Source organism: Arvicola amphibius, chromosome 2, assembly GCF_903992535.2.
Source record: "Arvicola amphibius chromosome 2, mArvAmp1.2, whole genome shotgun sequence".
Lineage (NCBI taxonomy): Eukaryota > Metazoa > Chordata > Mammalia > Rodentia > Cricetidae > Arvicola > Arvicola amphibius.
The window spans coordinates 171,786,327-171,799,878 of record NC_052048.2 but is presented as its reverse complement, the minus strand read 5'-3'; the positions used below and the strand labels follow the sequence as shown (position 1 = coordinate 171,799,878).

The 13,552-nt window shown below is 38.3% G+C and overlaps 1 protein-coding gene across 1 annotated transcript in view; it reads left to right on the top strand.

The window, feature by feature from the left end:
* Iqub (IQ motif and ubiquitin domain containing) overlaps nucleotides 1-13,552 on the top strand; it is a 58,394-nt gene that overhangs the window by 14,621 nt on the left and 30,221 nt on the right. Inside the window, exon 6 of the mRNA XM_038319428.2 lies at nucleotides 7,888-8,098. Within this exon, the coding sequence (XP_038175356.2) occupies nucleotides 7,888-8,098 (211 nt within the window). The remainder of the gene's footprint in view (nucleotides 1-7,887; nucleotides 8,099-13,552) is intronic.

Here is a 13,552-nt window from a genome sequence, read left to right as displayed (position 1 = left end):
TAACATCTTGGAGGATTTTTCCTTTGATGAATATGAAATATCCTTCTCTATTTCTTTTGATTAATTTTGGGTTGAAGACTATTTGTAAGACATTAGGATAGCCACACCATCTTGCTTCTTAGGCCTATTTGATTGGAAAATCTTTTTCAAACCCTTTATTCTGAGGTAATGTCTGTCTTTGAGGTTGAGGTGTGTTTCTTGTATACAGCAGAAGGATGGATCCTCTTTTCATGTCCATTCTGTTACTCTGTATGTTTTTATTGGTAGATTGAGTCCATTGATGTTGAGAGATTTCTTTTCTCTTTTTTAAATTTTCATTTTTCCTCTACATTCCTCTCTGCTCCCCTCCCTGCCTCTCTCCTCTCCCTTTGGCCCTCCCCCAAGGTCCCCATGCTCCCAATTTACTAAAGAGATCTTATCTTTTTTTACTTCCCATGTAGATTAGATCTATGTATGTCTCTCTTAGGGTCCTCATCTTTGTCTAAGTTCTCTGGGATTGTGGTTTGTAGGCTGGTTTTCTTTGCTTTATGTTTAAAAACAACCTATGAGTGAGTACCCGTGATAACTGTCTTTCTGTGTCTGGGTTACCTCATTCAAAATAATGTTTTCTAGCTCCATCCATTTTCCTATTCAAGATGTTGTTATTTTTTTCTGCTGTGTAGTACTCTATTATGTAAATGGACCACATTTTCCTTATTCAATCTTCGGTCCAAGGGGTATTTAGGTTGTTTCCAGGTTCTGACTATGACAAACAAAGCTGCTATGAACTTAGTTGAGCACATGTCCTTGTGGCATGATTAAGCATCCTTTGAATATATACCCAAAAGTGATATTACTGGGACTTGAGGAGGGTTGTTTCCTAATTTTCTGAGAAATCACCACACTGATGTCCAATGGAGCTGTACCAGCTTACATTCCCACCAGCAATGCAGAAGTGTTCTCTTTTCCCCACAACCTCTCCAGCATAAGTTGTTATCAGTGTTTTAGATCTTAGCCATTCTTACAGGTAAGATGGAATCTCAGAGTTGTTTTGATTTGCATTTCTCTGAGACTAAGGATGTTTAACATTTTCTTAAGTGTCTTTCAGCCATTTGAGATTCCTCTGTTGAGAGTTCTCTGTTTAGGTCTGCACTCTATTTTTTATTGGATTATTTGTTCTTTTGATGACCAATTTCTTGAGTTCTTTGTATATTTTGGAGATCAGACCTTTGTCTGATGTGGGGTTGGTGAAGATATTTTCCCATTCTGTAGGCTGTCTTTTTGTCTTGTTGACCATGTTTTTTGTTTTACAGGAGGTTTTCAGTTTCAGGAGGTCCTATTTATTAATTGTTTCTTTCAGTGTCTGTGCTGCTGGGGTTATATTTAGGAAGTAGTCTCCTGTGCCAATGCATTCAAGTGTACTTTCCACTTTCTTTTCTATAAGATTCAGTGTGGCTGGTCTTTAATTCATTTGGACTTGAGTTTTGTGCATGGTGATAGATATGGGTCTATTTTCATTCTTTTACATGTTGATATACAGTTATTCCAGAATCATTTGTTAAATATGCTTTCTTTTTTCCATTTGATATTTTTTGCTTCTTTGTCAAAAATCAGGTGTTCGAAGGTGTTTGGATTAATATCCAGGTCTTTGATTTGATTCCATTGGTCCTCCTGTCTGTTCTTATGCCAATACCAGACTGTTTTCAGTACTGTAGCTCTGTAGTAGAGTTTGAAGTCAGGGATTGTGATGCCTCCAGAAGTCAGAAGTTTTTTTTTTTTTATTATTATACAGGAGTGTTTTGGCTCTCCTGAATTTTTTGCTTTTTAATATTAAGTTGAGTCCTGTTCTTTCAAGTTCTATGAAAAATTTTGCTGGGATTTTTAATGGGCATTGCATTGAATCTGTAGATTGCTTTTGGTAAGATTGCCATTTTTACTATGTTAATTCTGCCTACCCAAGAGCATGGGAGATATTTCCACTTTCTGGTGTCTTCTTCAATTTTTTTTTCTTCAAAGATTTAAAGTTCTTGTCATGCAAGTCTTCCACTTGTTTGGTTATAGTTACTCCAAGATATTTTATGCTATTTGTGGCTACTGTGAAGGGTGTTGTTTCTTTGATTTATTCCCCAGCCCTTTTATCATCTGTGTACAGGAGGGCTACTGATTTTTTGAGTTAATCTTGTATCCTGCTACATTACTGAAAGTGTTTATGAGTTGTAGAAGTTCCTTGGTAAAATTTTTGGTATTGCTTATGTAAACTATCATATCATCAACAAACAGTGAGAGTTTGACTTTTTTTCAATTTGTATCCCCTTGATCTCTTTTTGGTGTCTTATTGCTCTAACTAGGACCTCAAGAACTATATTGAATAGATATGGAGAGAGTGGACAACTTTGTCTTGGTTCTGGTTTCAGTGGAATCGCTGGGAGTTTCTCTCTATTTAGTTTGATGTTGGCTGTTGGCTTGCTGTATATTGCTTTTATTATGTTTAGTTATGCTCCTAGTATCCCTGCTCTCTCCAAGACCTTTATTATAAAGGGATGTTGTATTTTGTCAAAAGCCTTTTTGCCATCTAATGAGATCATCATGTGGTTTTTATTTTTCAGTTTGTTTATATATGGATTATATTGACAGATTTTTGTATGTTGAACCATCCCTGCATCTCTGGGATGAAGCTGACTTATCATGGTAGATGATGGTTCTGATGTGTTCTTGGATTAGATTTGCAGTATTTTATTTAGTATATTTGCATCAATGTTCATGAGTCAGATTGGTCTGTAATTCTCTTTCTTAGTAATGTCCTTCTGTGGTTTGGGTATCAGGATAATTGTAGTCTCATAAAAAGAATTTGCCAGTGTTCCTTCCATTTCGATTGTGTGGAATAATTAGAGGAGTATTCGTTCTCCTTTGAAAGTCTTGTAGAATTCTGAGCTGAAAGCATCTGGTCCTGGGCTTTTTTTTGGAAGACTTTTGATAACTGTTTCTATTTCTTCAGTAGTTATAGGTCTGTTTAATTTGCTTATCTGGTCTTGATTTAATTTTGGTAAGTGATATTTATCCAGAAAGTTGTCCATTTCCTTTAAGTTTTCCAATTTTGTGGAGTACAGGTTTTTGAAATATGACCCAACGACTCTCTGTATTTCCTCCATGTCTGCTGATATGTCCTCCTTTTCATTTCTGATTTTTGTTAATTTGATATTCTCTGCTGCCTTTTTTTGGGATAAAGGTTTGTCTATTTTGTTGATTTTTCTCGAAGAACCAACTCTTTGTCTCATTGATTCTTTGTATTGTTTTCTTTGTTTCTATTTTGTTAATTTAAGCTCTCAATTTGAATATTTCCTGTCATCTTGTTCTCTTAGGTGAGTTTTCTTTTCTTGTTGTTTTAAAGTTCTCAAATGTTTTGTTAACTCACTAGCGTGGGATTTTTCCAGCTTCTTTATGCAAGCGTTAGTGCTATGAACGAACTTTCCTCTTAATACTGCTTTCATTGTGTCCCATAAATTTGGGTACTTTGTGTGGTCATTTTCATTGAATTTTAGGAAGTCTTAAATTTCTCCCTTTGTTTCTTCCTTGACCCATTAATGATTTATGTGAACATTGTTTAATTTCTATGTGTCTGTGGATTTTCTGGAAGTAGTATTGCTGTTGACTTCTAGTTTTAAAGTATGGTGATCTGATAAGGTACATTGGGTTATTCCAATTTTTCTGTATTTGTTGAGGTTTGTTTTGTTACTGAGTATGTGGTCAATTTTTGAGAAGGTTCTATGAGGTGCTGAGAAGAAGGTATAATCTTCTGTGTTTGGATGGAATATTCTATAGATGTCTGTTAAGTCCATTTGAGTCATAACATCTGTTAGTTTTCTTATTTCTCTGTTCAATTTTTTTGTCTGACTGACCTGTCCAGTGGTGAGAGAGGAGTGTTGAAGTCTCCCACTATTAGTGTGTGAGGTTTAATGCATGATTTAAGCTTTAGAAGTGTTTCTTTTACTGATGAGGGTGCCCTTGTATTTGGGGCATAGATGTTCAGTATTGAGATTCCCTCTTGATGGATTTCTTCTGTGACTAATATGAAATGACCTTCTTTGTCTCTTTTTATTGATTTTAGCTTGAAATCTATTTTGTTAGATATTAGGATAGCTACACCCCCTTGTTTTTTAGGTCCATTTGATTGGAATATTTTTTCCCAACCCTTACTCTGAGATGATGTCTGTCTTGGAGGTTGAGATGTGTTTCTTGTATGCAGAAGAAGGATAGATTCTGTTTTCATATCCAATCTGTTAGCCTGTGGCTTTTTATAGGTGAGTTGAGTCCATGTACATTATGGGATATTAATGACCAGCAATTGCTATCTCCTGTTAATTTTGTTTTCATTGCTGGTGTTGTTAATTTGTACATTTCCCTCTTCTTTGGGATTTGCTGCTATGAGACCATCAATTGTCTGTGTTTTTGTTGATGTAGCTAACTTCCTTGGTTTGGAGTTCTCCTTCTAGTATTTTGTGTAGGGCTGGGTTTGTGACTAGGTATTGATGAGATCTAGTTTTATCATGGAATATCTTGTTATGTCCTTCTGTGGTGATTGAAAGTTTTGCTGGGTATAGTAGTCTGGGCTGGCATTCATGGTCTCTTAATGTCTACATAGCACTTGACCACGACCTTCTGGCTTTCATTGTCTCCAATTAGAAGTCAGGTGTAATTCTGATAGGTCTACCTTTATATGTTACTTGGCCTTTTTCCTTTGCAACTCTTAATATTCTTTCTTTACTCTGTATGTTTAGTGTTTTGATTATTATGTGGTGAGAGGACTTTTTTTGGATCCAGTCTATTTGGTGTTCTGTAAACTTCTTGTATCTTCATAGGCATATCTTTCTTTAGGTAAGGAAAGTTTTCTTCTATGATTTTGTTAAATATATTTTCTGTGCTTTTGAGTTGAATTCTTCTCCTTCTTCTATACCTATTATTCTAAGATTTGGCCTTTTCATGGTGTCTCATATTTCCTGTATATTTTGTATTAAGCTTTTCTTAGATTTAATGTTTTCTTTAACTGATGAGTCTATGTCCTCTGTTGTATCTTCAGCACTTGGGAGTCTCTTTTTCATCTCTTTTATTCTGCTGTTCATGCTTGTGTTTGTGGTTCCAGATCATTTTCTCATGATTTCTGTTTCTATAATTCCCTCTGCTTGTATTTTCTTTATTGTCTCTATTTCAGTTTCAAGTCTTGAATAGTTTCTTTCATATGCTTGATTGCTTTTTCTTGGTTTTCTTTAAGGGATTTGCTGATGTCTTCCAATTTATTGTTTGTCTTTTCCTCCATTTCTTTGAGGGAATTTCTCATTTCACCTTTAAGAGTTTCAAACTTTCTCTTGAAGTTATTTTTTAGGTCATTTTCTTCTGCTTCATCTATATTTGGTTGTTCAAGTCTTGCTGTTTAGGGTTTTTAGGTTTTACTGGTGTTGTGTTGCTCTCCATGATGTTGCGTGTGCTCTTACCTTTTTTACTCATCTTTTCCTCCTTGGGGCTGTTTGAAATTCTGCCGATTAATCTTCTAGGTGCCAGTAAATCCAAAGCTCAAATGGTTGTTCCTCGTGGTACATTCATTGTCACTGTTCTAGTTACCCCATTGGTTACTCGGTGTTCCTGGAGATAGCTCAGCACTCCTGGGCTTTGCTCTTCTTCTTTCAAGTTTGCTGTCTCAGGCCTACTTTGGCCTAGGTTACCAGCTTTGCCCGTTTATGAAAATCCTAGTCTGGATCCCCTCCTGCAGAAGTCCCTGGCTTGGAGTTGGTCCTGCAAAGGTTTCTGGCTCTGGTCTACTGCCTTGGAGTTCCCAGACTCAGGTGCTCCCAGAACCTCGAGGACCTGGCTCAGGCTTACTCCCTCAGAGGTCCCAGACTCATGCTTGGACCTGCAGAGGTTCCAGGTTCCTGCCTATTCCCTTTGATGTCCCAATCCAATGCCTGGACCCACAGAGGTCCTGGTTCAGGCCTAGTTCATGGGAGGTCCTAGACTCATGCTCAGACCCACAGGGGTTCTTGCTTAGGTCTACTCCCTTGATGGTCCCAGATTCATGTCCAGACCCTCAGCAGTCTCTGGCTCTGGCTCTGGCTCTGGCTCTGGCTCACTCACTCAGTGGTTACTCCTCTGTACCTGTTCTGGTGGAGTTTGCTATCTCTGGACCAGGTCTCTGGCTCAATCCTTGTCTACCAGTGTCCCAGGACTGGATTTGCTCCCAGCTTCCATTCCCATGGAGCTTGCTTGCTTAGGCCCACTCCAGCCCAGGTAGCTGGTTCAGTCCTACTCCTCTGGAATTTGTTGCCTCAATCCTGCTCCAGCTCAAGGTGGAATTTGTTGCCTCAGGCCTACTTTAGTTTAGGTCACTTGCTTTGATCTGTTTCTGTAAATCAGGAGGGGTCTGGTTCCACTCCTGCAGAAGTCCCTGACTTGGAGTTGATCTTGCAAGGGTCTCTGGCTCCTGTCTACTGCCTTGGAGTTCCCAGGCTCGGGTGTGCCCAGAACCACAGAGAACCTGGCTCAGGCTTAGTCCCTCAGAGGTCCCAGACTCACGCTCCCATACTGAGAAATTCCTGTTATTGTTGTTGCTGTGCCTCTGTCTCTGTTTTTCATTCGTGTGTGGGAATATCTACTGCATGTGTTTTACCAATGTAGTTACCTTCTTTGAGTTGGGGTTTTCCTTCTGGTACCTCCTATAGACCTTAGTTTATGGATAGATATTAATTAAATTTGACTTTAGCATAAAATATCTTGTTTTCTACCTCTATGGTGATTGAAACTTTTGCTAGCATTCATGGTATCTTAAAGTTTGCAGAAGGTCTGTTCAGTCTCTTCTGGTTTTTAGAGTCTCCACTGAGAAGCCAGGTACAATTCTGATAGGTCTTCGTTTATATGTTACTTGGTCTTTTTCCTTTGCAGCTTTTAATATTCTTTCTTTGTTCTGTATGTTTAGTGTTTTGATTATTATGTGGCAAGGGCTTTTTATTGTCTTTATAGTTTTTATTGTGCTATATATTTTTCTCCACTCTCCTCCCTTTCTCCACCCCTACTTCTAACTTCTCACAGGATTTCCACTCTCCAAGTTTACTCAGGAGATTTTGTGTTTTTCTATTCCCCATTTAGATTAGATACATGTATGTCTCTTTTAGGATCTTCTTTGTTTTCAACGTTCTCTGGGATTGTGAATTTTAGGCTGGGTTTTCTTTGCTTTATGTCTAAAAGCCACTTATGGGTGATTACATATTACATTTGTCTTTCTCAGTCTAGCTTACCTCACGCAATATGATGTTTTCTAGATTCACCCATTTGCCTGCAAATTTCAATATGTCATTTTTTTCTGCTGTGTAGTACTCCATTGTGTAAATGTCTCATCTTCCTTATCCTTTGGTTGGTTGAGGAGCATTTAGCTTGTTTTAAGGTTCTGGCTATGACAAACTGTGCTGCTATAAACATAGTTAAGTATATGTCCTTGTGGCATGATTGAGCATCCTTTGGGCACATACCCCAAAGTGGTACATATATAAATAATGGCACATTATTAATAGATTTCACATTGGTTTTTTTTAATATTTATTTATTATGTATACAATATTCTTTCTGTGTGTGTGCCTGCAGGCCAGAAGAGGGCACCAGACCTTATTACAGATGGCTGTGAGCCACCATGCGGTTGCTGGGAATTGAACTCAGGACCTCTGGAAGAGCAGGCAGTGCTCTTATCCGCTGAGCCAGCTCTCCAGCCCTAGATTTCACATTGTTGTGCCTAGTAATGTCTCAGAGAGAACTGAAACCAGACTGCCAGTATTGTTTGGTTGTAGAATTTGAACGGGAACAATGGTTGTTGCCCTTTTCAATGTCTGGTTAACCAGTCAGTGACACTTTATTTCCTTTGGATTTAAACAGGTGATAGTGATACAGACACGCTACCGGCAATGGCATGCTAAGCGCTATGTGGACAGCTTAAGACAACAAAAGAAAAAGAGGTTGGAGTGGGAAGAAGAGCAAGAGCTCAAGAAGATCAGAGAGAAGGAAGAATGGCTGCGAATGGACTACTACCGCAGGCACAACCCTAAGACGAATGAAGACTTCGAGCTGCTTTACAATGCTCTGGAACGTAAGTCCTGGAAGAGCTATACAGGGCGGATAGGCTGGATGAGGACAAAAGAAAGACACCGTCGTTGTGGGGGTTGTTTTAGGAATCTAGGTTAGGAAATACATTTATCCCTGGGTGCCCTGCAACTCACTATGTAGAGATCCGCCTGTCTCCCTGCTGGGATCAAATATGTGCTCTACTATACCCAGCAAATGTGATAGAGTTAAATAAAATCGCAAGTGTTTTAAATAACAACCTCAATATACCTTAAATAAAAGGGTATATGGCTGTGAGAACTATGGAGTTTTAGTGTATTGTGGCACTGATGCTTCAGCCACATAAGTTAAAATGATAGCTCATCTGATTGTGATGCTTTGGGCCACTTGTAAATTATTATGGCTGAAAGAAAATAAATAGAAGTTTCTGATATGGAGAATTTATTTCACTTTTTACATTTAAAATTATTAATTAAAAATTAGAATAATTTTAAAATTCTTTATTTTTGGAGGGGGTACTCTGTTTACAACATACAGTGTGTTTTGCCTCTCCTCCATTTAATACAAGTTTTTCAGTTCATCTTCCCAACTGTGACTTGTAATTGCTGCCCTCTTGTGGCTCAGAGTGACAATTGTATGGCTTGAACTACAATTCATAATCCAAAACTGTTTTTTAAAGATATCTTTCCTTAGTAATAAGACAGAGTGATACTTATTTAAGAAGATAAACATTACTGTCTAAGAAACATCAGGCAGGATTGTCTCCCGTTGACACTTGATGCCATGCCATTCCTAGAGCAGAATGGTAGGATGTCCACTTATCAGAATTTCCAGGAATGCCCTTACCTGGAGAAGGTTGGTTTGAGTACCTGTATTCTAAGGAGTAATTGGGCTTGTATTCCTTGTTTTCAATTTATTTTTTGTTTTTTTTTTTTTCGAGACAGGGCTTCTCTGTGGTTTTGGAGCCTGTCCTGGAACTAGGTCTTGTAGACCAGGCTGGTCTCGAACTCACAGAGATCCCCCTGCCTCTGCCTCCCGAGTGCTGGGATTAAAGGCGTGCGCCACCACGGCCCGGCCTTGTTTTCAATTTTTACGTAAGCAGAATTATTCATAATGAAGTTCTTATGTCGGTCTTTTAAACTTCAGTTTTATACTGTGAATTCTGTCTTATGTTATCACATGTAGTTCAGCTTTTCAATCTCATTTCTGTAGACGATCCCATTACAGAAACGAATCACAATTATCTCATGCATTGTATTGTGAATTTGTACCTAGATTCTGTTTTCCACAATCTAAGGAGTTCGCTTCGTTGAAGAAGAGAAGTGTGCGTTTCTTTAGGGTGTCCGACTTAGGAATGCAGGTTCTAGTTCACAGGGAATGCATTTTCAGCTTTAGTGCACCGATGGGCAGCCGCTCAGAGGTAAAAACAAGTCTGTGCCTGTTGCGGAAAGTGTAAACGTTAATTACTGCACCGCCCAGTCTCTTCTCAGGCCCTGCTGGTGTCAGTTTGCTCTCACTGAGGACGGACAGACAGCACTATTGCTCTGAGGTACTATTTTACTGAGAGCCTAAGAGGTTAGATATCAGGATATCAGAGTCAGTGTAAGACATTCTGTCCCCATCATAAGGGCTTTATAGAAGAAATAAATTGAGAACTTGTGTGGGCCCATGGGCCACTCAGTAAGATCAGCGAGATAAAGCAGAAAGAGAGTTGTGAAGCAGCTAGCAAGAGTGTGTTCTGCACCTGCAGTTTAGACGTCTCTGTCAGAGCCCGCAGGGTTGGAGGACGGGAGGTTCAGCTCAAGTACCCAGGAGAGGAGGCATGAGCCACGTGTCAGGCTGGAAGGAGAGGGACTCTCCTGAGCCAAGGAAGAGCATTCCTTCTCCCCCTTGGTGTCTTTGCTAGAGTGAATGACTTTGATACAATTCAACTTTGTACCTTTGATACAAATCAACGTATCAATTTGTTTTTATATAGATTATATACTTACTGTTATATCTAAAAGTTCTTCAAACGTAGGCTCATGTAGATTTTCTCCTATATTTTCTTCTGAAATTTTCTAGTTCTATATTTTGCATTTAGATACATAATTCAACTTGAAAGAAATTATATGAGGTGTGAAATGTAAGTTTACAGGCTTTACAACTGCCTAAGTACTGCGACCTCCTCTGCCCTCCTAAGGCCCCAGACACACAAGTGCTGCAGTCAGACATGCAGGCAAAACACACATACAAAATTTTTGGATTAAAGGTGTGGCTACACCTTTAATCCCAGCATTCAGGGGGCACAGGCAGGAGGATCTCTGTGAGTTCAAGGCCAGCACAGTTAAGAGAGTGTGTTCAAGGACAGGCAAGGGAAACACAGTGAAACCGCGTCTTGAAAACAGCAACAGCAAAAACCTTTGTTGGGAGTTTGAGTGGAACTGTGTTTGGTCTCCAGATAAACTGGGGTAACCGTCATTGAGTCTATGGACACTGCGTATCTTTCCGTTTGTTTCAATCTTTATTTTATCAGTGTTTTGTCTTTCAGCATATAAATCCTTCACGTTTTATTAATTTTTCCTCTATACCTATACACATATACACATATGATTTTGGTATTATTTAAACAAATTCCAGGAGTAAGGATGCAGTTTAGTGGTAGAGTGTTTGTTTGCCTGGGATAAATTCCCAGCATTGGAAAAATAAATTTTAGATAAAATTCCAGGAGTTTGTTTCTGGTATATAGAAACACAATTGACCTATATACATTAATCTCATCTCCTCAGTTTTTGCTAAGCTCATGTATTAATAATTTTGCATTTTTTTTCTAATTCTTTATATGGACAATTAAGAAGTGTGTTAACTGTGAAATAAAGGCAGTTATTCCCCCTAGGAGGTATGGCTTTAAAAGTTTTCCTGGCTGAACTTTTTTTTTTTGTGTTAGGACTTCTGATAGGAATAAGAATGAGAAATGGACATTTTACTTTTTAATTGTATAAAATTGGTTTACCTGTTATATGTGTGGAAATCAGTTTGTTCTACCATAATTTGCTTTTAGCTATTTTATTTTATTTTTAACCGAATAACTTTTTCTCCATTGAATTACTTTTCCACCTTAACTGTCTAGAAATATCTAGAGCTTTATCCTGTCCTATTGACTTATTAGTGACATTGTACCAATATCCCACAGTCTCCAGTACTGCAGTTTCATGACTCTTGAAAAGGTGGGCTGAGTATTTTGCTTGGCTCAGTTTTTTTTTTTTTCAAAGTAGGTTTAACTATTAAATCATTTGCTTTTTTCCGGACGGTGGTGGCTCACACCTTTGATCCCAGCACTCAGGAGGCAGAGGTAGGTGAATCTCTGCGAGTTCGAGACCAGCCTGGTCTGCAGAGTGAGTTCCAGGACAGCCAGGACTACTACATAGAGAAACCCTGTCTTGAAAAAAAAAACAACAACAAAAACATCATAAACAATAACAACAACAACAAAATCATTTGCTTTTTTAAAGTAGTGTTTAGTACACATTTGTAAACTTTTACAAAAGAGTCTGCCAGGAGTTGGAATTTGGTGAGGGCCTTGTCTTTTCCACATCGAATGGACCAATGTGATGTTAGGGAGAGTACACCCGCTTTTCATAGGGGGTATTATTTTACCATAGCTTAGTTGTTTAGTGATGTCCTTCATTTGACTGAAGACAATTCCTCATTTTCCATACACGTCTGAGAAGCCTTTCCTTAGAGTTGGAGGAGGGATGAATACTGCATTTTGTCTCCTGCTTTTTCAGTATTCAAAGAATTTTACAGCCTTCTTTGTAGTTCATGCCACAGAGATTTATATCAATTGATTTTTTCATTTGTTAAACCTGCCTTGCATTCTTGTGATAAACTCCATTTATTTATGATGCATTATCTCAGTGGTTCTCAACATTCTTAATGCTACAACCCTTTAATACAGTTCCTCATGCTGTGGTGACCCCAAACCATAACATTATTTTTGTTGTAATTTTGATACTGTTATGAATTGTAATGTAAATATGTGATGTGTAGTATATCTGATATGTGATCCCTGTGAAAGGATCACGCAATGCCTTACAGGGATCACAACCACAGGTCAAGAACCACTGTATTACCTTTTTCATACCGTCAAAATTTGGTTAAGACTTTTGTATAGGTTTCTAAGGAACGTTCGTCTGTAGATTCTATTTCTTTTTCCTTGTTATGTTATTGTTTAATTTTGATGTATGGATAATGCTGTATTCTTTTTTCTTCCCCCTTTTCAACTTTGTATAGAATTAAAATTTTGTTCTTAAAATGTTTCTAATTTATCGATAAGGTCACCAAGGCCTTGAATTTTCTTTGTAGGAAAGCTGGAGATTTTAAATGTGATACATATATATATGTATATAATGTATATACATGTATATATACTATATATTTTCATATGGTGAAAGCAAAGATCATTGTTCTGCGATCTGGATTCAACTACTGCTGCCTTGCTGCTTCACAACTTTATGACATGTTGAGCTTGATTTTCTCTTTTTAAAATACTTTTTGAAATACTTACCTTTTGTTAAGAAATATTCTCTCTGCCGGCGCACAGAAATCCAATCAGGCCAAATCAAACTGAATTAAAATGCTCATGTTTTAATAAGTACAGCACTCTCGGGTGGCTGAGAACATGGCAGGAGAGACAAAAAAACCGAGGGGCACTTGCAAAGTCTGGGACCACGTGTTCCTCCTCTGGGCGCCCACTTACATATCCTGTGGGAGTGGTCCTGACCCTCCCCCGGGGTGGGGTCCTGACCTGGCATGCTGAGATTTGGATCCAGACCAAAGCAACTCCCAAGCCAGGGGGCTGGGATGGATGCCAGGGTCTGGGGTGACGCTTCTAACTTAACATCACACCTTTATCATTTGTTCTCGACTGACAGATTATTTAGAAGTGTGTTGTTTAAAGATTTTTCTTTTGTAGATTTTTGCCACTGTTTACTCTTATGTGTTTAAATTTGATTACCTTTATCTACAACTTTTATCCCTTTTTCCTTCTCGCTTCTCGTCTGGCAGTTTTGATAGGTGTATGTTGACTCTTTTCAGGTCATTCGGCTTTCAGTTTATGATGTGAAACTTATAATATGGATGCCCGTGGTGGGCCATGGAAGGCAGACTGCTGTAGCTGCTGAGATTTCTTGCGTAGAGATAACAAGTTCAAATAATATGCTTCAGAGTGAATCTGGAATATAGATAGCCGCCCTAATTTGTCCAAGAATATAAGTTTAAGGGCTAGGTTAACTTTACTATTCCCAATTAGCCAATTTCTTTGATATATTTTGCCTCAAAATTATTTGTAGCTACTGGCTTCTTTATTGGTTGAAATTGCATTCCCTCAGAATTCTTATATTGACATCTGAATTCTTTGTACCTCAAGTGTGGCTGTATTTGGTGATGTGCGTGTTTTTTTAAAAGAGGCAATAAAGAAAAATAAACAGGTAGATGAGCA